At 36.6% G+C, this 26133-nt stretch overlaps 3 protein-coding genes across 3 annotated transcripts; 2 read left to right on the top strand and 1 right to left on the bottom strand.

Annotated features, from left to right (window-relative positions):
- Window positions 1-616: 616 nt before the first annotated feature.
- On the bottom strand, window positions 617-6829 carry eif1b (eukaryotic translation initiation factor 1B). Its single transcript, XM_052113725.1, has 4 exons — window positions 6652-6829; window positions 5877-6040; window positions 5684-5785; window positions 617-5572 (listed from the first exon to the last, which is right to left on the bottom strand). The coding sequence occupies exons 1-4, from the start codon at window positions 6680-6682 to the stop codon at window positions 5528-5530; spliced, it is 342 nt and encodes a 113-aa protein (XP_051969685.1). The 5' UTR covers window positions 6683-6829; the 3' UTR covers window positions 617-5527.
- A 1573-nt stretch (window positions 6830-8402) lies between these two features.
- On the top strand, window positions 8403-20129 carry yme1l1a (YME1-like 1a). Its single transcript, XM_052113700.1, has 18 exons — window positions 8403-8545; window positions 10326-10457; window positions 10568-10745; window positions 11104-11205; window positions 12290-12417; window positions 12559-12706; window positions 12832-12939; window positions 13160-13333; window positions 13428-13580; window positions 13757-13889; window positions 14001-14063; window positions 14749-14861; window positions 15944-16099; window positions 16205-16356; window positions 18006-18132; window positions 18221-18294; window positions 19024-19110; window positions 19194-20129. Exons 1-18 carry the CDS (start codon window positions 8513-8515, stop codon window positions 19335-19337), a joined length of 2205 nt encoding a protein of 734 aa, XP_051969660.1. The 5' UTR covers window positions 8403-8512; the 3' UTR covers window positions 19338-20129.
- A 1943-nt stretch (window positions 20130-22072) lies between these two features.
- On the top strand, window positions 22073-25216 carry pks1 (polyketide synthase 1). The gene is given in 4 exon segments (XM_052113513.1): window positions 22073-22575; window positions 22577-22772; window positions 24486-24879; window positions 24882-25216. Coding segments are annotated over 4 exon segments (1428 nt in total).
- The last annotated feature ends 917 nt before the right edge of the window (window positions 25217-26133 follow it).

Genomic DNA, 26133 nt, shown 5'->3' with positions numbered 1-26133 from the left:
CATCCCTTTCTTCTGCTTAACACACACACACACACAGATTATCTCAGTACAATGCAAGTCAACAGGATCCAAAATGTTGTAGCTCCAAAAAGCATACACATGCAACATATAAGCAATCCTTTTGACTACAGTGGTTTAATCCATGTCTTCAGAAGCGATATGATAGGTGTGAGTGAGAAATAGATTAATTTTTAAAACTTACTATAAACCTCCATTTTCAAACAGCCCTCCTAAGCGTTCTTCTTCTTTTGTTTTTGGCAATTCGCATTGTGTATATTGCAACCTACTGGGCAGAGAAGATAATTAATTGATCTCACCCACACCTATCGCCCACACATATCGCACCAAGATTTGTATGGATTACTTTTATGCTGCCTTTATGTCCTTTTTGGAGTTTCAAAGTTTTGGACCCCGCTGACTTGCATTGTACGGACCAGTTCAGCAGAAGAAAGCAAGTCATACACAACTGAGATGGCATGATGGTGAGTAAATAATGAGAGAATTTAAAATTTTGTGTGAACTATTTCTCTAAAACAACAACCAAAAAAATCACTGATAGAGAAAAAGCATTTTTGCAAATAATTTTATTTTGTAATATAGATAGAAAGATAGACAGACAGACAATACAGTACCTCATACATTAAAATAAATGCAAAAAGGAGGGTCACTGTTAATTGTATTATTTATAGTCAATATTATACTGCGATTTAACACCATTTGAAGTTGAATCACTGTTATAAAGACGTGAGCAACGAGAGGTGAATGCTCCACAATGCAATAGCACACAAAAACATTAACAGCTGGCTGGCCTCTGGCTAAACACAAACAACAATAATGGAATCTGCCGACTGCCAGACGGCCATTTAGCCTACCAGTTCTGTCCAATATCAAGCTCTCATGTGGAATTAATACATATACATGCGAAGCCATTCCTTGCCTTTTCCATTATTCAAACACACTATGAATGAATGCATTCACTCACTGAGCTGCTTTGAGCATCTTTAAAAAGGCATAATAAATTAATGTTTGAGGTTATTTTAGAATGCCTCAGTCACCATTTACTTTCATTGCATCTTTTTTCAGTACAATGAAAGTGAATGGTGACTGAGGCTAACATTCTGCCAAACAACTCCTTTTGTGTTCCATACAGGTTTGGAACAAAATGAGGGTGAGTAAATGATGACAGAATTTTAATTTTAGTGTGTACTATCCCTTTAATGAAAGAGATATAATTCCTATAGTTCAAATTTGATTGGACTGGCTGTTAAAATGTAAGGGGGTAGGAAGAAAACAATGAAGCATTAAGAACAGGAAGTGTGTGCTGATGAATGGGAGACATCCATCATTAACTCTGAGTGTTTGTCTGGTGGAGGTAATGGAGTGGAGTGGAAAGGACGGTGGACAGCCCCAGGCATCCGCACGTGCTCCGTCTGTTTCTCTCTCTTTCTCGGAGACACCAGCCACTAAAGTTGCTGAGACCAGAAATCACCAACTCACTCTTAATGGACAAACTGTGTCTTTTGGCTATTACAAGCTGGAATCGGACAGCCACAATAACAGACTCTTCCAGAAGATAGAGTAAGTTTGAAGCATGCTACAAAGTTGAAATCTTGTTTCTAATCAGTTCTCATAGAATTTGGAAAAGTCTTTTAAAAGGGCCATGTTGTCTCTGAAACCCTGAACAGAAAATAAGTATTAAATGGCCGTAACATTTTTAAAAAGAGGCCCAATTTTTCTATTATTTTTCGGACAAGGTCAAAGGTGTTTAAAATGCCCATGCAGCCTTAGCAGTAAGATTGGTGTCCCTTAGCCATAAACTCCATTCCATGCCCTTTAAAGGGGATTACGCTCATGTTTGAGCCCAGCAGGGCAGCCAGGACACTATCGACTTAACGCAGCTAAAAGGATTTCCAGCCCTGAATACAAGCCAAACCCCATGAAGAATGAATGAGAGCAGAGCAGCACAACTTTACCTACCACAAATAATATATTGGTAGAATATAAATCCTTCCAAATAATAAGATTAAATAAATATCTAACATGGTTTTTATGGGCTTTTTGCCTTTAAAATAAATATTCCAGGTTCAATACAAATTAAGCTCAACTGACAGCATTTGTGGCATAATGTTGATTTAATTACCACAAAAATTATTTTGACTTGCCCCTCCTTTTCTTTAAAAAAGGCAAAAATCTGGGTTCCAGATTAAAATACTCACTATTTCAAAAATATAGCCACAAGACATCAACAATATGCATGTTAATGTGATTTTAGTGTGATTCTGTGTAAAGATAGCCAATTCTACAACTTCATTGCCATGACTAATGTCAACAAACCCTAAAATCCTTAAACAACCGGACAAATGATGATATACTGTAACAACTATACAGCTCAAATAATACATTTGTTTTAACAGAAGATTTAATGTAAGTGCTTTTATAAAATAATAAGCTTCATATTTCTGCCTTTAAACCCTCCAAAAATTGGCCCCATTCACTACCATTGTAATTGCCTCAATGTAACCTCGATTTTTGCTTTTTTTAAAGAATAGGAGGGACGAGTCAAAATATATATATATTTTTTTGTAATCAAAATTATGCCATAAAAGCTGTTGATTGCGCTTATCTTGCATTGAACCCGGAATATTCCTTTAACACAGGAAAGATTAGTGACAGGAAATATGAACAAAGAGGCAAAATTCAAACCTCCATCTCAGCGAGTCATTACCCACGGTGCCAATGGCTTCATCGATATAAAATTATTTTTGAGTTAGAACTTGACATGTCTAAACACTGTTTGAAAAGGAAGCACTTTATGTATGAGATAATTTGGTTGACATTCAGGTTGAAATAGACAAATAATTACCCCAATATTAAAATTTACATAATTTAATCGTTCCAAATTCAAATGACTTTATTTCTCATGCAGATTGATCGGTAAGTTGTCTTTTCTTTAGCTAAAATAATTCTGTTCTGAGCGAAATACAAAACACTGTCCCCAGTGGTCAAAGCGGTAAATGTATTTGGGCGTACGTGCACGTGTGAGCTAAATTTTCTACAGATGAGTGCTAAAAGAGAGTTGTGAATCGAGTAGTTTTCAGCAGGGATGGATTACCGACCTGGCCAATGGGGCCACAAAAATTAGCTTTGCCACCCCACTTGCAACCCCAACTCACCCCGTTTTTAAATCCTGGGGACGCCCCTGCACGCAAGCCATCAAACAAGCTTCTCTCATAGCGCTCATAAACGCACAGTAGATATGAAGATTTTCACTGAAAAATGACTTGTGTATGTCTTCAGATGACTTGGAATATGGCGCACGAGTCTTATGGATTACTTTGATAGTTTTGGGTCCTTTAAGGTTTAAAATGGTTCACTATCAAACAGTAATTGTAATAAAAAGATGAACCAGGATATTCGTTGAATCAATAATGCAATTGTCTTACTATTCTTGGTTTGTGTTGACTGCTGTATTTTTTGTTGTCACTTGTAGCAAATGGTTTTTCAGTTTATCTTTTAATTAAAAAACATGTTTGTCACCATTGTTGAGTTTTGTACAGTATACGTGGTGATTTATGTTCGTGTTTGAGTAACTCACTGAGACATTACATGCCCACAATGTCACAATACCAATGTGTGGCAGTAAACTTTCTATCACATGATCTGCATTTGGTTAGAAGTACTAAATTATTTTATTTGCCACAAAATAGGTGCATCTGAAACATCTGTTTGATTGAGTCCTGCTTGACATTTAAGTTGAGGTGGGTGAATGGAAGAACTTATAGGTATTCATCTCTCTCAAATATCAAAAACCTTTGTTTTTCCATCACAGTGCAAACAATTACGTTCTTTTGAAATATTACTGAACCCAGAGTAAATTAAATCACATTAACAAGGTTTAAGTGCCTCACCAAAGACCACACTAACCACCATTATGGTGTTGCTATAAAACATCATCAGCAACACCAGAGTAAAACCTGCATTCATTCACAAACAACTTTCGTACACATTAAAAAAAAAATATCTGGTAATAACAGAACATGGCAAAACTGTTTTAGAACCATTTCAACATATATTTGGCTGTTCAATCGTTGTGGTGTCTGCTGGTTTGTTCTCTTGTAGTCCCTTCCTCTTTATTACTCCGCTTGTGAACATCACTAATGGCTGTCATCACTTGGAAAAGGTACCTACTTCATTTAATTAACTGTTAATTAATTTTGCTGCAGTGTTAGTTTTACAGTCCTTTAGTGTGGATATGTACACTAGGGATTTTGCAGTGTACTCTGTTAAACAAATGCAATACTTGAATCCCATTGCTGATTAAAGATAATTGTAAACCTGCTTTGATCTAACAGAACAAAAGCTTCTGAATGTGATACACCAGGTCATGTGATGCTCATCCAACAAGAATGACTAATTTCCTCTCCAAGTGCAGGGCCTCAACCAACACTGAACCATTCAACATAACAGTAGAACTTCGGGATAGGGTTTGCATGGATAACCCTTTAATAAAAGAGCAAAAAATTAATTGGGCTCACTTTTTTTGGCATCAGGAACCAAAGGCTATGCAACCACACTGTTGGACCATGGTCAGAGAAGTACTTTTCTATCAAGGGACAATATTTGACCCCTGGAATTTATTTCTTTTCTCCTTTTAAAAGGGAATCATTTTTCAAACCTTTCCACCCTTTATGTTAAACGAAGATGTTTTAACTCGATAATTGCCTGTCCTCTACACTCCATAACATAAAATGTGACTAACACATTCTAGGTTCACAGCCTACAAAACTAATATAAATGCAATGACACAGGAGTACATGACAAATTCTCCAGATTTAGACTGAGGAGGAAAAAGTGCAAGGACCCAATACCGATTCTGCAACATCTGCATGACAGACGGGGTGAAACAAATAAATATTCAGCGAAAACTAAAATGAGGAGTGCAAGGTATGCATTTTAAATTTGTCAATTTCTATGGCATATTTGACAAGAGCCCTTGCTAATTTCCGACCCTGCGCTGGACCCATGCACAAGGATCAGTTGAGACAGTTCATTTGCAATTCTGTGTAGAAAATGAGACCCATTTAAAGTAGTTTCTGTAAGAGGGAGAAAACATAAAAGTACTTTGTGAACATACTGCTACATAAGTTTATATTTACGTACTCAAACTGCTAATTTTATGACCGTAAGAAAAAAAAAAATAATCCACAAATGTGCAAAGTCATAACTTTTATTGTCTGATAAAAAGATATCGTGCAATTGTGTCTATCGTAAAACGTCAACTAGCATTGGCAACAAAGATTCAGAGTCTAAACCAGACCAGCCTGGAATATGTGGCCTGCTTGAGGTCATTGTGAAAATTCTGAGCTTGGAATGATTGCAAAAGAAAAAAAAAAAAAAAAAAAAAAAAACCCGCTTTATCCTGCGGTCTGCATTGATAGCATATGGTCACAAAACCCCCTGCAATAAATGTACTAGGATTGCTACATGCTGGTGCAGTCCTTTACAAGCCCCAGGAGGGGCAATCATTTTAAAAACCGTGAACTTTTAACTGTTCCTCCTTTACGATGTTGATCTGTAAAACAAAATGAGAAAAATAAGAAATGGTCCTAGTGATAGTTCTGCGAATCAAACCCATAAAAAAAAAAAAAAAAAAAACATTATAGAACCTCAAAAAAATGCCTACCTCTAACAGAAACTGGCAGATGTTCTTCCTCTGGTCACCCTGTAACTGAATCACCTCTCCATACTCTGGATGCTCAATCACAGTACCATTGCAGGCAAATTTCTGTGAACGATTAAGTATTGCAAGACAAGCATGTTAAACAATGACATTTTGTTGTTGTATAATATAGACTGACTTGGGAGTTGGACGATACCTTTTTGAAGGCTTTCACCAGCTTCTTTTTATCATAATCATCTGCGATTCCTTGCACTGTGGTCAGTGTTTTGCGACCGTTCCGCTGCTGTATCCGTATGTGGATTTTATCCTCTGTCCCAGCCGGGAGCAAGTCGTCACCCTTAGTTGCATCAGCAAAGGGATCTATTGGATGGTATAGCACACAATAGAAATAAATTAGTTATTGAAGAGCACAAAGAAGAAAAAAGGAAAATTAAATCACAACAGCATCTACAGGTCTTGCATAATTTCTAGTTTAATAAAAGGCAGAAGCTTGAAGATGAAGGGTGCATTTTTTGCACAATGGAAGTAGTATATAGTATAACTGTAGTATATTAAAGCATAAGCAACATTAGTACTTCTGGATACCAATATAAAGATTATCGACTTCTGTTGTTTTAATAACAAGTTAATGATATTTTCAACCCACCTAACTCTCACAAATCTTTCTACATTTTTTGATTATTAAATAAAAAAATAATTTATACGTTTAAAAAGTGGTGTTGCGCTGCTGGGCCCCCACAATTTAGACAAAACCTGACCCACACACGTATACATACATATACACACACACATATATATATATATATATATATATATCTCTTGATCGAAATACCATTATCACAATTATATTTAACGACATTAAAATAAATAAAATAAAAATTCTCTACGCGATTTTTAATCATCTGAAAAGGTTTAAAGCAGTTTTCCGCGCGTGCCGTGTATTAACTCGTGCACGATGCGTTGCAACTCACCGAAAGATTGGAGGTTCTGTATATTGGACATGCGATATTACTGCTATAACTTCAACAGATGAAAGATTCCGGCTATCACAGCCGATTGTAGAGTTTTAGATTTGCAGTTCTTTGCCGAAACAGGGAGCGGCTGTCTATAATCTGCCTGATGCAACTTCCGATGCAGGACACAGCGGAAGTACTTTAATGCGATAGAGAACGCGATGACAAAGGGCTTTAAATATATTTCCAGGTGCATTTAATTTAGACCTTTTACAAAATCGACATGTAGAGGATTATCTCAGGATAAAATGCTCGGGCTATAGCAATGATATGAAACTGCTAACTCTTTACGTTATCAACCTAAAAATTACCATCATCATGCCCGTTTCGTTTTAAAAATAGGATTAAAATATGATAAAGTAAAACAAATAAAATATTAACACAGAAAGATGTTTAAAGCTAAACGTAAGTAAACCACGTGGTTTATTTAGCATTTTTTTTATTTTATTATGTAATATCAACAATTGCATCATTTTATTGTCGACTGACCATTATTAAATCCGTCGAAGAAGTCTAACATATTTATTTTCTAGTCAATAATAAAAAATAAATAAATAAAAAACATTGGGGACTTTTATGTGATTAAATACCCGGAAGTAAAACTAAACAATTGCTCAGCTCGTTACAAAAGATTGCTTCTCAACACAAGATCCCCTCCATTCCATTTTGTTTGTGTTTGTAATTCTAAAACATAGAAATACATTTGGCCTCAAATATTGAATTGTTCTTTTAATAAATCACAATTTTATGATTTCGGCTATTAAACCAGGCAAACAGTTAGCCAATTAAATGCCAATCATTTATATCTTATCGTATAATACTTATTGTTATATTTACACATTTGTAAATGTTTTTGTTTAATAAAAAAATGCCAATATTGTAGCTCTAGATAACACTAAAAAGCGTTTATAGTTTTTATTACTATAACAGTTATTTTAGAGTGCAAAAGGCAAGTTTATTTAAATAGCTTTTTTTTTTCAAACACAATGACAATTTAAATTGCTTTACATATACATTTTAAAGAAAATAAAGATACATTAAAAAATACCAATTAAGAACATGAAATAAGAATAAAAATAGACATAAAATACTTCTGAAATTATATTAAAAGATTCAAATGAATAATGAGAAAAATAATATTACATTGTTAACACCATCCATAAGTTTTGTTCACCTTCCCTGATTAAACAGATGATAACCAAACATTTTAAACACACTGAGAAAAAAAGTTATATAAAAATAAAATAAAAGAAGAAAATAGAATAATTAAAATGAAAGAAAGATGATTCAGTGAAATCAATAAGTGCAGCACAATACTCAATCAGAAAATGCACAGGGCATTCTCAGTTTCCATTTGGCTTAAACATATTACTAATGCATTGGAAGATATGATATTGTATATGCATTATTGTACATGATAATGCAAAACATTGTTAAAATGTAAAACGTTGTTTAAAATTAATATATATATATATATATATATATATATATATATATATATATATATATATATATATATGTATATGTAATAAACAAAATCCTACAAGGTCATGAACTAGGTGACTTACTGCTGTCTTCCAGTATGTGGCAGTAAAAAAAACTATTGCTGTGCTAAGACTAGCACAGAAGAAGTGAAGAATATGTAACTGTGAATACTTCGGTGACTTTAGCAACGCTCTATGATATTTTACGAAGGAAGGGAGATGAGACACCGATGTAATTAACAACACCAGTAAACAGGAACCAAGAACAAAACAGCAGCGGGTCTGACTCTGACAGGAGCTAAAGGAAACCTCGCAACTAAAAATTTGTGGAAAATATGTTTTCTGTGCCTACAACCTTTCAGTCGCAGGTATGAAGAGATTTCAATATTTCCAGCCAGTTTTGATAATGAATGAATGATTAAAGCGAAAAATCATGGATGAGTAACGGAAAGAGAAAATGTTGCCAGTGTCAGACTTTTCAAAACCAAACCTTCGCTGTTTTAAACGCTGGTTTGATCCAAATAGCTCTAAAACATCAGGAGTTGTTGTTATTAAAAGATAGTAAATATTGCTGTCAGGTGCGGACACTAGTTCAATAGATGCTGAATATATCTGTAGTCATCTGCCAAACAATTGCTTGATTACTTAATGAAATCTGATGTAATTCCCCATCTGTTGAGGTTTCTACACTGTTGTATGAGAAAACACATTAACCCATGTGCGACCTTCGGGACATTTGTCTTTTTATTTTTTTATTTTTTTTTAAATCATTTAAGCTGTTATTGCCAACGGCATCAATTTGGTCAAAGGTGTGTATTTTTGGGGGGAATATTTAACCTCAGTTCCTATAATACACTGTGCACACAAAATAGTAACACTCAGGACCTTCAGGACAAAAATATCCCAACTGAAACCAATTAAAACGGCAATATTTGATCCCAGTGCCATTAAAGCATAAACACATGAATTCTATGATAATTTGCTTTCATTTCGGAGCCCAGTTTTCAAAATTAAATCTTTTAATATCTTCCACCAGATGGCGCCATTTCTCATGTTTAGCCTATGGAGCAAATACATGTTTTTTAAAATTTTTTGTTTCCTGTATAATAGAGCACTGCTGGCCAATTTAATAAAAGATGCAGCTAAAATTGTGTGGGTGTGTTGGTATGGATGTCAGAATGTGTTTTATATATATATATATATATATGTATGTGTGTGTGTGTGTGTAAAAAAAACAACAGTGGCATTATAAAACAAACTGGAATTTAAAGGGTTAAAATATGAATTCAATTCAGTTGAATCTGAATTAATATATGGTAGTTATGATCAGGACTGTTGTTGGTTAAAAATATTATCTGCATTAGTTAAAATGGAAAATAATGTTAATATATAATATTATCATATATATCATTTTTGACCTCTGAGTAACATTTTTAAATTGATGCAAAAGGGTTAAAGGTTTATGTTTTAAAGGATATGCTTTAGGAAAGGGTAAATTTAGTGTATGGTCCTGCTCTTTCAGTCAATATAAAGGTGATTTAGTTGTAATTAAAAGCTGTTATCGTCATCAAAATTTTGTTTATCACTTAATATTCAGACATTCAGTATATAGATATTATATGTAATTAATTTTAGTTGTTATATGTATCTAGCTTTACTAGTTTTCTGGCTACGTTGTTGTGTAATAGTACCTGTAAATATTTGTATATGTGTGAGTTAGCTTTACTTTGGGGACAAATTTGTCCTAGAATTTATCTTAATTGGACAAAATCTAATCTTTTCGTAAATTAGGGTTAGTCTGTAGTAATTATAATAAGCTTTACATTTATAATAATAAAAAAACTATACAAGTCTATGGTAGGTCTTCATTTAGATAATCAAATGTGTCTGTGTACATAACAGAGAATGGGAAATTGGGTGTTTTTGTGTGTGAGCTTGAGGGGTAGCATGTGAGTTTTTGAGTATAATTTGTCCTATAGATCAATATACAGTAGCAGCAGTAATTTACAGAGACCTTATCAGTTACAGTTACTGTTACAGTACTGTATTAGAACCACATGTAATGTTTTATCATTAATTAGCAAACCTGTACTTTCCACAAAAGTTCATGCAATGTGACAGAAAACTGTTATTTCATTTCTATTTTAGGGAACAGTGCCTTTGACCCATCTTATCAATGTGATCCAGTACCTGAAGAGTTCAGCCAACTCGGCTCTCAGCGCATCAGTGCAGAGTTTACAGGGGAAACTTTCATCTAAATATGACCCACTTCTAAATGAGGTATGGCAGTCACAGAACAAGCATGTCACCAAAGTATGCCCACAATAAATTAATGTTTGCAAATTGTAGCTATTATGCCCTGATTGGATCTTGTGGACCTGTATTCTCAGCCTAAAGTGAACTTGAAGGAACTGGGTCTTTCAGAGCTGAGGTTCAGTCATGTGCGTGATGTTATGAGAAGACTATTGCCTTCTCTAGAGGAGAAATCCATCCCGAGCTGTGTTCAAACTTCAACAGCATGGAGAACATCTCACATTTCTACCCCCTCCTTCTTTCAAAACAAATATGGTGAGGTACCCGCAATGCAAAGCGATGAATCCATGTTTTGAAGTATATTTAACTCCATGAAGTGTTGAAAGCTGGTAGCTGGTAGCTGGTTCATTTGCTTGCTGAGGTGACTCAGGAACTTGTTTCCTAGAGTAAAATTCTGTTTATGCTCCAGATTCAAAGAGATGGACCTTTACTCAAAGGCAATTTGTGCACCATTTCAAAGTAACATAGGCTTACTTGAATACTTTGAATTGCAAAGCTAAATAGCAAGTACATAAACAAGGATCAGTCTTAGAATGGTGTAGTAAAATAGTGACAGCAAAGTCAATTTGATATTAGCAATGTAATTTGTTTGTCTTCTGTCTTGCTAACACAGGGTTTTCTCACAAACACGTGGTACACTTTGGCTTTCCAGTGTTTCATAGGCAAAGCTCCAGCCCCCTTGAGGCAGCATGCGTAGATCTGCACCATCTGCAATGTAAGGCAATACATTGTTACCTACACATGAACACAACTTGACCCTTAAATGTATGGGAATTTCACCAAACGCTCTTACATATTCAGGTCTTTAGAGACCTGGCACTTATATCTATTACAAATGGATCTACAAAATTCCCAGATAGTGTTTACATTTTCCAGATATTTTCAAGACAATTGTAAGATGATAGATACAAATATATTTGGATGATTTTTCACATACCAAAGAGAAAATGCAACAAATCAGGACAAATCTTCTTTAATGAACAGGATTCATTACTTTCACACTGAAATGTCATGAGATGCAACTGGCTGTCAAACACATATTGAACTACACATAAGACACTTATTTTCTCAGGCACTTTTTTTTGTCTAAATTGATGCACAATTTACATAATTTCATTAGTAAACCAAAATGACAATAATCATATCCTACTGTTCATGTGTTGTACTTGCTATAGTTAACTTCCATGATGTTTCTTCATCAAATAGCAATGTCAAATGTAAATCAGGTCAAGCACTGAAACATCAGTGACACCTTGAGTAAGAATACAATGTATATATGCATGTGTACATTCATAAGGAATGTGATAAATGAGCATTGTTGCACAGAAAATCAACATAATATAGTACTTATTTGTATGAATATAGTACTCGTTTATTTTGTAATAAACAAATAAATAGATATCCTGTGATAGTAAACTTGTATAGATATTAAATAATCATTATGGATTATTTATGGAAGTGCACAAAAAACAAAACCTAGGGTCTCTAATAACCTTAAACACTCTTGGTACATAAGCCATTATATATTTTGTGTGTGTGTGTGCATGTGTGTGTGTGTGCATGTGTGTGTGTGTGTGTGTGTGTGTTACACAATACACAAGAGAGAGATTAAGGAATACTAAAGAGGTGTGGGTACAAATCCAAAAAATGGATGAGGTACAGGGGGTGGAAAGAGGTCCCAGGTCACTAAAGACCCAAGATATGCATTTAAGGGTTAAAGACATACTGAAAAGTTGTTCTTTGCCTTGTAAATACTGTATGGAAGAATTGTGGGGTTTATTATTGATATATTTTTCTAGGTGCGATTTCTCGCTTAGTATGGGTCCAAAACAGAGGTTTTAAGACAATGAGGTCCAAGACCAGACATATGCAGTCTGGTTCTGATGGTCCAGAAGAAGCAGAGAATTATACTCCAAACTTTATGAAGGTTAGTGAGCAGCGAACGCTGTGTTGCTTCAAGACATGCAACAGATTTTGACCGAGGTCCATGCATTTTTTTTGGCTTAACCTTTCTGTCTTTATTTGTCTTCTGGTTCCTTTCCTCTTTTGTTTTCCCTATCCCTTTCAGGGCCTTCTTATGAAGGAGAGGCGAGACACAGTCAGTCTTGAACAGTTAATGAAACAAAATAACCTGCAAGAAACTCACCAGGATGCCTTCAAGAGCGGCTTCACGGAGGGATTCATGAAAGCTCAGGCTTTGACAAGAAGGAATCAAGGTGATGCTTTTAGGCCTGTCTGATCACACTTAAACATTGTTTTCAACAGACCTGAATCAACAGAGGAATTGGCAACCAGTGTGTCTGCATAAATCTGATTTTTATTTCTGCTCCGTTTCTAACAGACTCTGTAATGAGGACACGTCTTGTTATGCTTGTCCTCCTTGCAGCGGGCTTGTATGGTCTGTCTAGAAGCCCTTTCTTTTCCGTTAAAGGGTCGTTTTCTGACGCTGGTATGTTTCCCATTTTATTGCATGTGTATGTCTGTAGCTTTCGAAGAAATGCACCTATTACAATGAAGCAAAAACATAAAGTTTTATATCTTTGAAGTGAACATAGTCGCTGTTTGTTGACTTCTTGCAGTTCTGTGTGTTGTCGTCTATTCTCATAATGGCTTAGAAGGAATTAGAATGCAATTTATTAATTCTCTGTTTTATTTATATTCTTTGGCAGTTCGTTTCCGCACCACCACTGGTCTGGATTCAGCCCTAGATCCCGTTCAGATGAAGAATGTCACCTTTGAACATGTGAAAGGTGTAGACGAGGCCAAAAATGAACTTCAGGATGTTGTCGAATTTTTGCGAAACCCTCTGAAATTCACAGCGCTTGGTGGTAAACTTCCCAAAGGTGAAACTCTCCTCCTCGTTCACGTATTGACTTTTTTTTCAGCTTATTTGTTTTTATTTTTATAAATATCTAACCTGAATGTGCCCATCTCCAGGTATCCTGCTGGTGGGGCCTCCAGGAACCGGAAAGACCCTGTTGGCCAGAGCTGTAGCGGGAGAAGCAGATGTGCCCTTTTTCTATGCCTCAGGGTCAGAGTTTGATGAAATGTTTGTGGGAGTCGGAGCGAGTCGGATCAGGAACCTTTTCAGTAAGTCTTTGGACCTCTCAAAGTAAATTTGAGGATTGGATCACCCATAATGGGTGATAAAAACTGTTGTTAATAAAAACTACTTAAATCACAGAAACTGGGGCTTTTATTACTTTACACACCACATTTAATTATAATCTGTAATATGTATATTTGTTTTATTACTTCTCTTGTAGAGGAGGCCAAAGCAAATGCCCCCTGTGTGATTTTTATCGATGAGCTGGACAGTGTGGGTGGAAAACGAATTGAGTCTCCAATGCACCCGTACTCACGACAGACCATCAACCAGCTGCTGGCTGAGATGGACGGGTCTGTTAATGTCTGCTTGGCTTTTTCTTTTCTTCTCTTTCCCATTTACATAGATTTTCTGTTTTCAATAGAAAGTATGTGGGGTTTAAATGATTATTTTGATGATTACAGGTTTAAACCCAATGAAGGAGTGATTGTGATTGGAGCTACAAACTTTGCTGAAGCTTTGGACAAGTAGGTTTCTCAAAAGTTTTATACATGCAGGAATTTTGATAAATTTACAGTCTCCCTGAAGCAAGCTTGGGCAAACAACAGCTTACTCCGGTTTCACATATCCTCCGTGAACGGCGCGTTAGCAACGGGTTTTTGTTTAAGTGCCCATATTAACAGATTACACCCTTCACATTGCAAGCGTGAGTCACGAGGTGAAGCATCCCAGAAGCGTCCCAGACACAGCAGTGAGTAGATAGTTTCTAGAAAACTAAAATAATCAGGAGATTTTCGAAAAGATGCAAAAACAATAAATTATATTTAAACCAAATCAACTATGCACTGCAATTTTTTGGTCTGCATCTTGACCAACCTTGTTTGAAATGTCAGTCTTTCCCCATTCAAGTAGATAGGAGCTGTACTTTTATGTTGGCTGTTTACAAAGAAAACAGCTGCCCAGCATGCCCGAGAGCATTCCAAAGATGACTGAATTGCCTTGAAAGGGACTTTGATATATTAACCGATCATGACCAAGTACGCAGATAAACAAATGCACGTTACTGCCCGCCGTTGCCGTAGGAACCTAGAAAAGAGACACGGCCAATGTGAATGTTGCAATGCCTCGCTCTTGCCCAGCTCACGGAGTAGTTTTATTCCTGCGTTAAGCTTCAACCATCTCATTAAACCTGTCCTGTTTTATGTTTATCAGTGCTCTGGTGAGACCAGGCAGGTTTGACATGCAGGTTACAGTACCCAGACCTGATGTGAAGGGACGCACAGAGATCCTGCAGTGGTATCTGAAGAAAATTAAAGTGGATTCTGGTAAGAGTGATATCATAAATATGTGGTATATCGGGGCCGTAACCCAATATTCAGGAAAGTGGTTTCTCATGGGTTTGATCAATGGAGTTTTGTGGCTTAAAGTTCATGTATAGTAGCCTTGAGTACATGCAAATTCACTATTGAAAGTCGACAAAATAACCTTTTAGTAGATAAACACATTTTAAATTTACAGTCTTTCTCTTACGGAAAACAATCAAGAAGTATTGATGACTTGTGCTGCACTGTTCTGATTTTTGTTAAGTCAAATTCTCCCTAGAATATCCCTCCACCTAATAACACCTGTAATCGACTAGTAAGTTCATGGCTGTAATGTTACTAAAGCCTTTTGTTTTGTTTTTTAAAAAGAGGGGGTTATGAAACAAAAATAAGGGATGAGGTCTTTGATATGTCCCATCAAAATGTCTGGTTTGTATTAAAAAATACGTCAACACAGGACAGAAAACTGAGCTGGTCAAGTGATTTTATGGGGTATTTAAATGATGGTTTTTCCCAGTCTTGAATATTTAGGGCCGCCAATTTAACATGATAATTTAGTTTTAAAAGTACTTTCAATAAATCATCTGTTTGAACTTTCCATAAAAAGGAATTTTCTTACCATCAGAGCAATTCAACCTTCATTCAAGCTCAATTCAAAAATAGCTGGAGTGAGCACAACAGAGTATGTTGCAGAGAACTCAAGACGCATTTTTGAAAGTTAGATACTATATCTAACTTGTCACAGCGTCCTAAAAACATGACGTTTGACACTGAAAACCAGAGAGATGCGGTGCAACCAAAGTTAGACAATCAACAATTAATGCGTTATGTTTTTAAATATTATGTACTAAATTGTCTTTATTTGGGGACCTTTTGAAGTAAATATTGAAATATATGATTAATTGTGATTGTCAATTAATTAATCAGCACATCATGTAATTAATTTGATTACAAATTACAGCCCTTGGTTAAATGTTTTCTGTTACATATGTGGAAACAATTTCTTAACGTCTGTGTGTAATGATGATGTTTATCTGTTGTAAAGGCTTTTCCAGTATTATAGTCTGTTCTTGTGTGTCTTGTAGCTATTGATGCTGAGATCATTGCCAGAGGAACAGTGGGTTTCTCTGGAGCTGAACTGGAGAACCTGGTGAACCAGGCGGCCCTGAAAGCAGCAGTGGATGGGAAAGATCTGGTGACCATGAAGGAGCTGGAGTTTGCGAAGGATAAGATCCTCATGGGTGAGAACAACAGAGCCAGACGGCTTATTCTCTGCAACATGTGATTGAGATTATGGCTATGAACAAATAGATTCTTTCCTGATATCCCCCTTTCTGTCTGTCCAGGCCCAGAACGCAGGAGTGTGGAGATAGATAAGAGGAGTAAGATGATAACAGCCTACCATGAGTCAGGACACGCTATAGTGGCATATTACACCAAAGATGCCATGCCCATAAACAAAGCTACCATCATGCCACGCGGCCCTTCTCTGGGACATGTGAGTAGTTAGTCTCACCATTCCATAACCTCCTGAGTGTGTGCATTTCTCTTTTTTATTTTTAACAAGCAGCATCTAATAAACATGCAAAGAAAAATAAATCAAGTTCTAGAGCAAATAGTTTTCCTAAAAATGTATGGCAACATATGTGGACAGCGGGATTAAGTTGTGAAATTTAAAAAAATACCATTGTATATTAAGTCAGAAATGCACCTTTTTTCATCGTAACTCTATATAAAGCCTTTGAAAGCAAAAAGTTTCAGCTTTTGGAATAGCCCATTGATTCTCAATGTGATAATCCACAGTAAATATAGGATTTCTAAGGAAAAAATGCACTAAAGTACACATTAGTGTACATTGTGTTTAGCAGTTTGCCGTTTTGTTATAAATTGCTCAGATTTTTAAAATGGCGTATTGGATGAAACTAGAGACTCTTATCTTTTTACTCAAACAGGTTTCAACGTAAAAACATAATTAGGTTTCTTACCAGATGTATTTATGTTGCCGTTTCTCCCAAAGACAAACTGCTGTGGTCGGCACCATGTTGTTTTGCCTTGAAAGTTGAACCCTTTACTGACAGCAAAAAATCTCCTGAACTAAGATCAGTCGGTTTAAATTATGCATTGCGTATAGCGAAGCCAAACTACAATGCACAAGGTTAAAGACCATTTCAATAGTGGCTGCCCACTAACATTACTACACTTGACTTGAAGAGGAAAAAGTGTATTTTCTTTTCTGAAAACACAGCTGTCTTTATGTTCTTCATTTTATATTGCCCACTGAATATCTTGAAATGCCCAAAATGTTACTTGGTAATTTTTATATGTTTATATGTTAAGTTTATTTTAGTTGTTATTAAAGCATGCCTTTTACAGTAAATGTTAAAAGATTAGTTCACCCAAAAATGAAAATTATCACATAATTTACTCACCCTCAAGCCATCCAAGTTGTATAGGACTTTCTTCTTTCAGCCAAACACAATCAGAGTTATATTAAAAGATATCCTGGCTCTTCCCAGCTTTATAATGGGAGTGCATGGTACCTTAGATTTTGAAGCCCAAATAAAGCGCATCCCATCCATCAAAATATTAATCCATACTGCTCCAGGGGGTTAAAAAAAGGCCTTCTGAAGCGAAGCGATGCGTTTTTGTAAGAAAAATATCCATATTTATAACTTTATCAACTATAATCACTGGCTTCTGGTAATGGCCATCCACGCGTTCACGAGAGAGTCGAGTTCCGGCGTATGACGTAGGCGTAGTGTAAGCTCCAGTGAGAAGTGACGAACGCGTAAGCGCAGAGGATAGAAGAAGCCAGTGAACGCACCAGTGACGGCCGTTACTGGAAGCCAGTGATTATAGTTTAACACTAACTTCCTAATAAAAATTAATGCAGTGTAGCACTTCACTGGGTTTTTGGCAATTAAACAAATGTTTTCAAAAATTTTGAAATCACACCAACATATGGCTTCTAAAAAAAGAATATACCATCGCTTTACAACTTATGCTTATGGTAGAGCTGTCATAAATGGTTTATCTATTACCTCTAAAAATCTATTTCAATATGGAGATTTTAATGACATTTTTACTTTAACTATAAATACATAATACATTATTAACCTATTGTGCTGGTGCCTTCGGTCTCTTCAGGTGTCCTTGCTGCCTGAGAACGATCGCTGGAGTGAGACAAGAGCCCAGCTCCTGGCTCAGATGGATATCAGTATGGGGGGCAGGGTCGCTGAGGAACTGGTCTTTGGAAATGATAACATCACAACTGGTGAGTGATGTCCCCAATTCACTCTTGTCTAAATTCTTTAATACATACATACATACATACCATAAAGCTTAATTTGTCTCTCACACAGGAGCATCAAGTGATTTTGATGGAGCCACTAAAATAGCAAAGATGATGGTGACACGGTTTGGGATGAGTGACAAGGTATAATTTGTTCCATATATCCTCAAAAGTATTAAACCATATTAGTGTATTTATGCATTTCTGAAATGTGTTATATGTGAGGTAAATTGTGATTTTATCATTTATAAAACACTCTGTTTTTGCTAATCTTCCCCATTGACAAGATTGGACAGATCACATAAAATAGGAAAACAATTTATTGTATTATTATTACTATAAGAAATGAAAGACAATATGCTATGCTTTGAAATGGCTTTCATTTAAATTTCAAGCTATTTGACTATACATTAACACACATTACATTTACAATATATTAAACCCATCATTATTATATTGTATTAAATATCTCTTGTATTTTATCATTTTGCAATTATGATCAACTGACTAAGTACATAATCTTTTATGAATGTTATAAGTTATTATAAAGTCATTCAAAGTGGGAACAAAAAAGTATATGGTGATTAGGAGAGGCAGTTTGAGTCCTTCCACGTGTTGAAAGCCATTAGAGTAAGGTTGTGTGAGCTCTTACATTCCAGAATTAAATCTGGGTTTCATCCTAATCCTTTTTTCTGTGCTCAGTTCAGACTCAACCCTCTGAAATTAGCTGTGCACATACAGGGTCACTTGCACACTTACACCCATCTCTTACCTTGGGGTTTCTGTTGCAATCACAAATGTGTGGTGAAAAGCCTTTGTTAAATGTATTTTGGCCTGTAACCGCAACTCACACACCTCACTATGCTTTCCCAGCTGGGGGTCATGACCTATAATGACCTAATGGACCATAGCCCAGAGACCCGGGCAGCAGTAGAACAGGAAGTCAGGGTGCTGTTACAGGTAGGTAACACCCAATTTATCTTTTGCAGTGATAAAAACTGAAATTGGTTGTGACAATGTTACTTCCTCATTTTCTCTTTCAGGGTTCGTATGAGAGGGCAAAAAAGCTTCTGAAGACCTACAGTAAAGAACACAAACTGTTAGCCGATGCCCTGCTTACTCACGAGACTCTAGACGCAAAGGAAATTCAGATTATTTTGGAGGGAAAGTCATTGGACCTCAGATGATGAAGGCTAGAGTTTAACAGACATTTCAAGACATAATCTTACTTGTGTAAATATAAAATCTGTTATAAGCCACCATAAGTCTCTTCAAATTGTTCATTTTACATGCAAAAAGTTGGCTTTCAAGCAGACACTAACTATACTAACAGAAATTCAAACATTTTCCATGGTTAAATTGATGCCAACAATATGTATGCATGAGCAGGGAATTCCATAGTTATGGCTACGAATTAAGTAAACCATAAATTCTTCACTTAGTTTTTAGAAGCCAAGTATATAACCAAAAAAAGGATGATTTTTAATGATTTTTGTATTCAAGTTATCTGAAGCACATGTTCATATTAAAGGGAAAGTTCACCAAAAAAATTACAAATCTGTTACGCACCATCATGTTGCTCCTAACCCATATGGCTTTCTTTCTTTCATCAAACAAAAAACTTGACGTTAGGTAGACTGACAGCCTTAGTCACTCATGCAACTTTTAATCACAAGCCAATTTTGAATGTGACTAGAATGTCAATATTAATTTCAGATCTTCAATCAATGCATTTTAACATGACTTAATGTTTCTGATCCTTCATTTTACTCATTATGTTATTTATTTCAATATACTTTTTGATTTTGTCACTGGTTCGGTTGTTCATGTGTGTGTGCATGTTGAGACGGCTCAGGTGACCGCACTGTAGATATGCATGTTTAAAACATTATTTGTGTGCTTTCTTTTGAAATTAATACCATGTTCAGATCTGTTGCTCTAAATCAGAAATGTACAGGGATATAAGACTTATAAATAAAATCAGTTAAAAATTACCTTGTCGTTTTCCTGAATTTAAGAATGTAAATCTGGTGTTTCATGTAAATGGCTTTATAACGCGGAAAACTGAAATGAATGCATCCTTTACAAAGGCCCATAAAAGGCCACTGGCATAAAAACATTGATCGCCGTTGTCTGATAATCACAGGTATTGGGTTAGTTGCTCTGAGATCATCAGTAATCTTACTTCAAATTGGTGGTCGACATGGACCACAGATTATTCTTTGTCTTTCTCTTGATTTGCAATTAATTTCTTCAGAGAAGTCAATTAAGGCCAATCATGATTTTAGAGGATCACTCCAATAGATTTGAGACAATAGCTTTGTTGTATCCAGTGAGGGGAAACTGCAATCAGTGTTTTCACATCTCTGCTCAAGCCTACAGTTAGGCTTTTTTTTTTTTTCAAACCACCTCAATTAATGGTTACACTAAAAGCAAGGAATGCACATCAAAAAACCCTGTTGTTTGAAAGAAATTTGTCTTTTCATTGGCTTTTCTCCATGGATGGCTTAATGAAAATGCATGGCTGATGTTGGGAGCTGAGTCACAACTAGTCACAACTATGAGCAGAACAGCAGAGTCTTCAGAGTAAAAAGTGCTCAGAGTTTCTCATGCCCTTTGTTCTTTTAATTTTTATGATGGAAGAGGATTTACATCATTGGAGTTGGGTTCAACTTCCCAGGAGGTAAAGTTCTAATGTTTGTGCTCTTTAATATACTTGAAGCTATGTGCATGAATCATCTTATCAGTTATCTCATTTTTACAGGTAAGGGTGTTGATAATTTCTGGAGGGTTCTTGTGGAGGGCAGGAACGGTGTTGTTGAGATTCCAGATGAGAGGTTTGACACCGAGTGGTTTCATCCCAATGAGAGCAAAGTGGGAAAACGCAGACTGCAAAAGCTGCTCTCATTGATGGGTAAGAATCATCGGCTTATGACAAACCATTTAAAGGATGTACTATTCTTTTTAGAACTATTACTGAAGAAAGTTAGTTGTCTACCATTTCTACAGATTCAATGATTTTGATCACAAGATATTTGGCATCAGTGAGACTGAAGCTGATTACATGGACCCTCAGCAGAAATTGCTACTGCAGTGCATGTACCAAGCTTTAGAGGATGCTTGTATACCCTTGGAAAAAGTTAACGGAATCAGAATGGGAGTTTACAGGTAATGCGTCCAATATAAACAGTACAGCAATTCACATATGTTTATATATGTTTTGCTTTTGGTTATATTTGTGTCGTATATTGTTTTCGGCTTGTTTTTGTTTTCAGGACTTATGAACAGGGACTATGAAGACACTTTTGAACAACAGCCTCAGCACAATAACCCACTATAATGGGACAGGAACATGGACCATGATCATAGCCGCCAATAGAATTTCTTACAGCTTCCAACTCACCATCGACATTCCTAGTCGCACTTCAGAACTGGGATTCTACAAAGCGGCTTGAAACAGAGCTCATCACATTCCCTAGGTATCAGTCTGAGTGTCTAAAGAATGAGGTATATTTTGAGTATGAAAGACAGGGAAACAATATGGTCTCTCACTGTCCGTATCCAATTATTATTTTAAGTATATGTGACCACAAAGTGGTCAAGTCTAACCTGTCAGTGGGAACACAAGAACAATTGTCTAGCCATCACCCCAGAGGTGTTATATGTTGAACTGGCTTTTGCTTCGGTATTTGAAACTGCTATTCCAAAAAGGCCTCTCCTCATTACAGCTCACAATTACATTTATGCATTTGGCAGACACTTTTATCCAAAGCGACTTACAGTGCAATTATTACAGGGACAATCCCCCAGAGCAACCTGGAGTTAAGTGTCTTGCTCAAGGGCACAATGGTGGTGGCTGGGTTAGAACCTGTGACCTTCTGATTAACAGCCCTGTGCTTTAGCCACTACGCCAGAGACAACCATGGACAAAACCAATTTTCTGATACAGCCCTCCTCTGCCATTCATGCATCTGGAACCATTTGTCATGGAGGCAGACAGGCCATCATTGAACATCAGTCCATTCTCCTAAACACTGCTTTGAGGAGATGCCCATCAGTCATTAAAAGCCAGGATGTATACAGCATTCTAAATGAAGTAGGATTTTAGTATGGATCCAACTTCAAACTGCTGGGTGACATTCATTATGGACAGAAATTCAAGGAGGCTGTGACCAGTGTCAGTATTCCAGAGGGGTTACTAAACCATCTGTATGAGTATTGCTGACACCCAGTGGTACTGGATTACGTTTTACAAATGTCTGCAGATTTGGCATCAGCCTCTAGCACTATCAGGCCGTGGTTTCCCTCTGCAATTGGTAAAAAAAAGACTCGGGCCTCTCAAAAATACATGTTCTTGTACATGAGAATGACTGAAGAGAAGTCAGATTACTTTGAGGTTTGTGGTTGTTTCACTGATAAAGATGGTGTTGAGAGACGTGCACAGATTAAAGAATCATGTTTTTTTTCACAATCAGATGGTTGCCGTTCATGCCAAGAGCAATATTTCTGGCTGAATCAAGGCTTAGATTTTTGAGGAGACCCTGGGAATAGCAATATTTGTACCTCCACCTGATTCAACACAAAGCTCAGCCTCAGTCCCACACACATGCAGTCCCTTTGGAGTACAGCAGATATGGATCTAGATGAGATCGTGTTTATCTGAGGCATCAGAATATTAGTCATCTCAAAACAGAGGCCATTCTAGAGTGTTTGGTAGACAACTGTGAACTTTAAAAGCTGCAACGATCCCTACAGAGTGACAGGCCTATCAGCTTTGCCCTTTGACAATTCAGCTGACACTATTGAGAGGAAAAGCATTGAGGTTCATCTCAGCAAAATATGTGTCCATTCATCAGACTATTTTCCAGTTAGTACCTCAGATCTCAAATTTGGTCAGATGATGTACAGAAATGAGCACACAACTCAGAACCACTGTCTCTTGGCACTCGACTTTAGTGGGACTGTTATGGCTGTAGCAAAGGATGTCAGCAAACTTAAAGTGGGAGACACAGTTATCTGTTGTTACCCCAATATGAGCAGTTTCCAAAGTTGTCCTCCCAGAAGCTGTTTGCTTGAAAATAAAAAGACCACCATTTCTAATGGATGTGTTTCTTACATTTTTCTGATCTGGTAGATCTTGCAATGTGGATAACTCAAGACCAAACAACAGAAAAGTTTGGGCATCTAATCCACTGTTCATGATTCAGCTCTTTTTAAGATATTGACACTCATAGCAAATACATCTGACTGGAGTGTTTTCACAGAGACTGAGCTAGGTAGATTAGTCCAAAGTCCAAAGCAGTGTCTTCTTTTTGTCATTCTCCCCCCATATTACCACGTACATTTGACAGAGATTGTCTTTGTTGCCAGAGCAAAAAACATTGTCTTAGTAAGTAAATTGGGAGCAACAGCATTCTACATTAGATGCCATTCAGAGGGACAGTGAGAATACTTGCTTCCAGATGCTTGAGCTCGAATCACATCGTCAAGTTCGCCGATGACACGACCGTGGTGGGTCTCATCAGCAAGAACGACGAGTCAGCATACAGAGAGGAGGTGCAGCGGCTGACGAACTGGTGTAGAGCCAACAACCTGTCCCTGAATGTCGACAAAACAAAAGAGATGGTTGTTGACTTTAGGAGAGCACAAGGTGAACACACTCCGCTGAACATCGACGGCTCCTCTGTGGAGATCGTCAAGAGCACCAAATTCCTTGGTGTTCACCTGGTGGAGAACCTCACCTGGTCCCTCAACACCAGCTCTATCACCAAGAAAGCCCAGCAGCGTCTCTACTTTCTTCGAAGGCTGAGGAAAGCACATCTCCCAACCCCCATCCTCACTACATTCTATAGAGGGACTATTGAGAGCATCCTGAGCAGCTGCATCACTGCCTGGTTTGGGACTTGCACCGCTTCGGACCGCAAAGCCCTGCAGAGGATAGTGAGGACAGCTGAGAAGATCATTGGGGTCTCTCTTCCCTCCATCAAAGACATTTACAAAAAACACTGTATCCACAAAGCAACCAGCATTGTGGACTGACCCCACACACCCCTCACACAAACTCTTTACCCTCCTCCCGTCTGGCAAGAGGTACCGAAGCATTCGGGCCCTCACGGCCAGACTGTGTAACAGCTTCTTCCCCCAAGCCATCAGACTTCTCAATACTCAGAGACTGGTTTGACACACACGTGTCCTGAGTTGCACTTTAATAACTGTCACTTCATAACTGTCTGCTACCTCAATAACTGCTATGTGCATAGAACATTATCTCATAGTATGTTATGTTTACATTTTTAGAAACTGTCATCTTTTTGCATCTTCTTGAAGTTATGTGACCCAAAGTCAGTGGTGCTTTGAATGTTCGCCTTGCCACTCTACACAGCCCAACACTTTATTACTTTGTGTGCTATTCTTCATTCTCTTCCTTCATTGGTAATGTTGTGCAAGCCAATTACGCAGCAGCTAATTCATTTCTGGACATTTTTTGTCACTACCAGCGTAACACTGGACTTGCAGGACAGTTCATTAATTGGGGGCCACTTAAAATGGGCCTGCTAATGGACAAAAACCATTTTCAAAAGTTCCTTGAAACAAAAGGACTTAAGACAATGGATGTGCCCGAGATCCATGAAGTTCTAGAGCACTGCCTACTGGCTAACAATCCCCAACAGGTGGTTTGCAAATTCAATTTTAGGAATCTAAAGAACCAAGTTCTTTCTCAGAATGCATCTCTTCAGCTTTAGTGGAGGAAGGACTGAAAAACATGATAGTGGTTGGCTCCAGGATAGATGTTCAGTCATCAGTGGATGATTGTGTAAAAAGGATTATGACTGAAATTTGCAGTGCAGATACTGATGATCTTAGTGATAAAACTGCCCTTACTGCTCTAGTAATGGACTCCGTTTTGGCCATGACAATACAAAATCACTTGTTTCAAGAGTTAAGAGTGACTATCCCTCTTGTTGCTATACTAGATCCAAGCAGTACACTGTCCTCACTGACTGCACTCATAAAACAGAGTACTAGTGAGGATTTTGAGCTAGATGTGACCCTTTATAGCTTATAAACTTTGCCACCATATAATTTTCTTCTTTATAACAACATACTGTATATTGTTTTACATAGTCCAGAGTAATGTGCTAATGTGTAACATTTTCCTGAAATTTTTGTAAACAAAATCTGACTTAATTTTATTTTTTGATGACGCTTGTTTTATTTTGTTTAGCTGAACATCTTATGGAGAAACTGCTGAATTGTTGCAATTTGATTACAGTAATGAAGTAACCACAAAATGTTGTTCTAAATGTAAACTATTAAAAAGAAACTATTAAACTAGTTTGTGTTTAGTTACGTTTTTAGTAAACCTTTACACCAAGAACAATCCATAAACACGTTGCAAAAATCCCATGAATAAAGTACAAAATGGATACTTATGTGCTTTTAATTAGCTTATTATTTCACAAAAATGAAAGAAAACAACATATTTCTACATTTTATACATAATAGAAATATTCACATATCTTGCAAAAATAACAATCATTTAAATACTTTCTGAGAGACTGTTATTACTCAAAATGTGTACATTGCTTATATGTGCGTTGAAGAATCTTGAATGTATTTAAATAAAATGTTTTTGCTCTTTTTACATTTTTGTTTCATAGTTTCGCTGATGTTACTTATTATGTGTCTTCTTGGGTCACTAAATTCTAAAACTGTGCGTGTGTGTATATATACTATTTATATAACCATACACAGCATTTTACTACTGCCTGCAAACATTTAACAATAGTGAATAAATATTAGATGATATTATATGGCCACTTTTTTCAATTACAGTAAATTTCATCAATTAGGCCTAGGTGTATTTTTGTAAAAATATTACAAAAAATTACTTTTATAGTAACGTGAAACCAATAGTTTGTGTAATATATTTTGATTTACTGTAGGCTTACACTAATTTAAACATACAAAAAAATGGTACAC

This window comes from Xyrauchen texanus, chromosome 41 (genome assembly GCF_025860055.1).
Source record: "Xyrauchen texanus isolate HMW12.3.18 chromosome 41, RBS_HiC_50CHRs, whole genome shotgun sequence".
Taxonomy (NCBI): domain Eukaryota; kingdom Metazoa; phylum Chordata; class Actinopteri; order Cypriniformes; family Catostomidae; genus Xyrauchen; species Xyrauchen texanus.
This window is presented reverse-complemented; position numbering and strand designations above follow the sequence as displayed.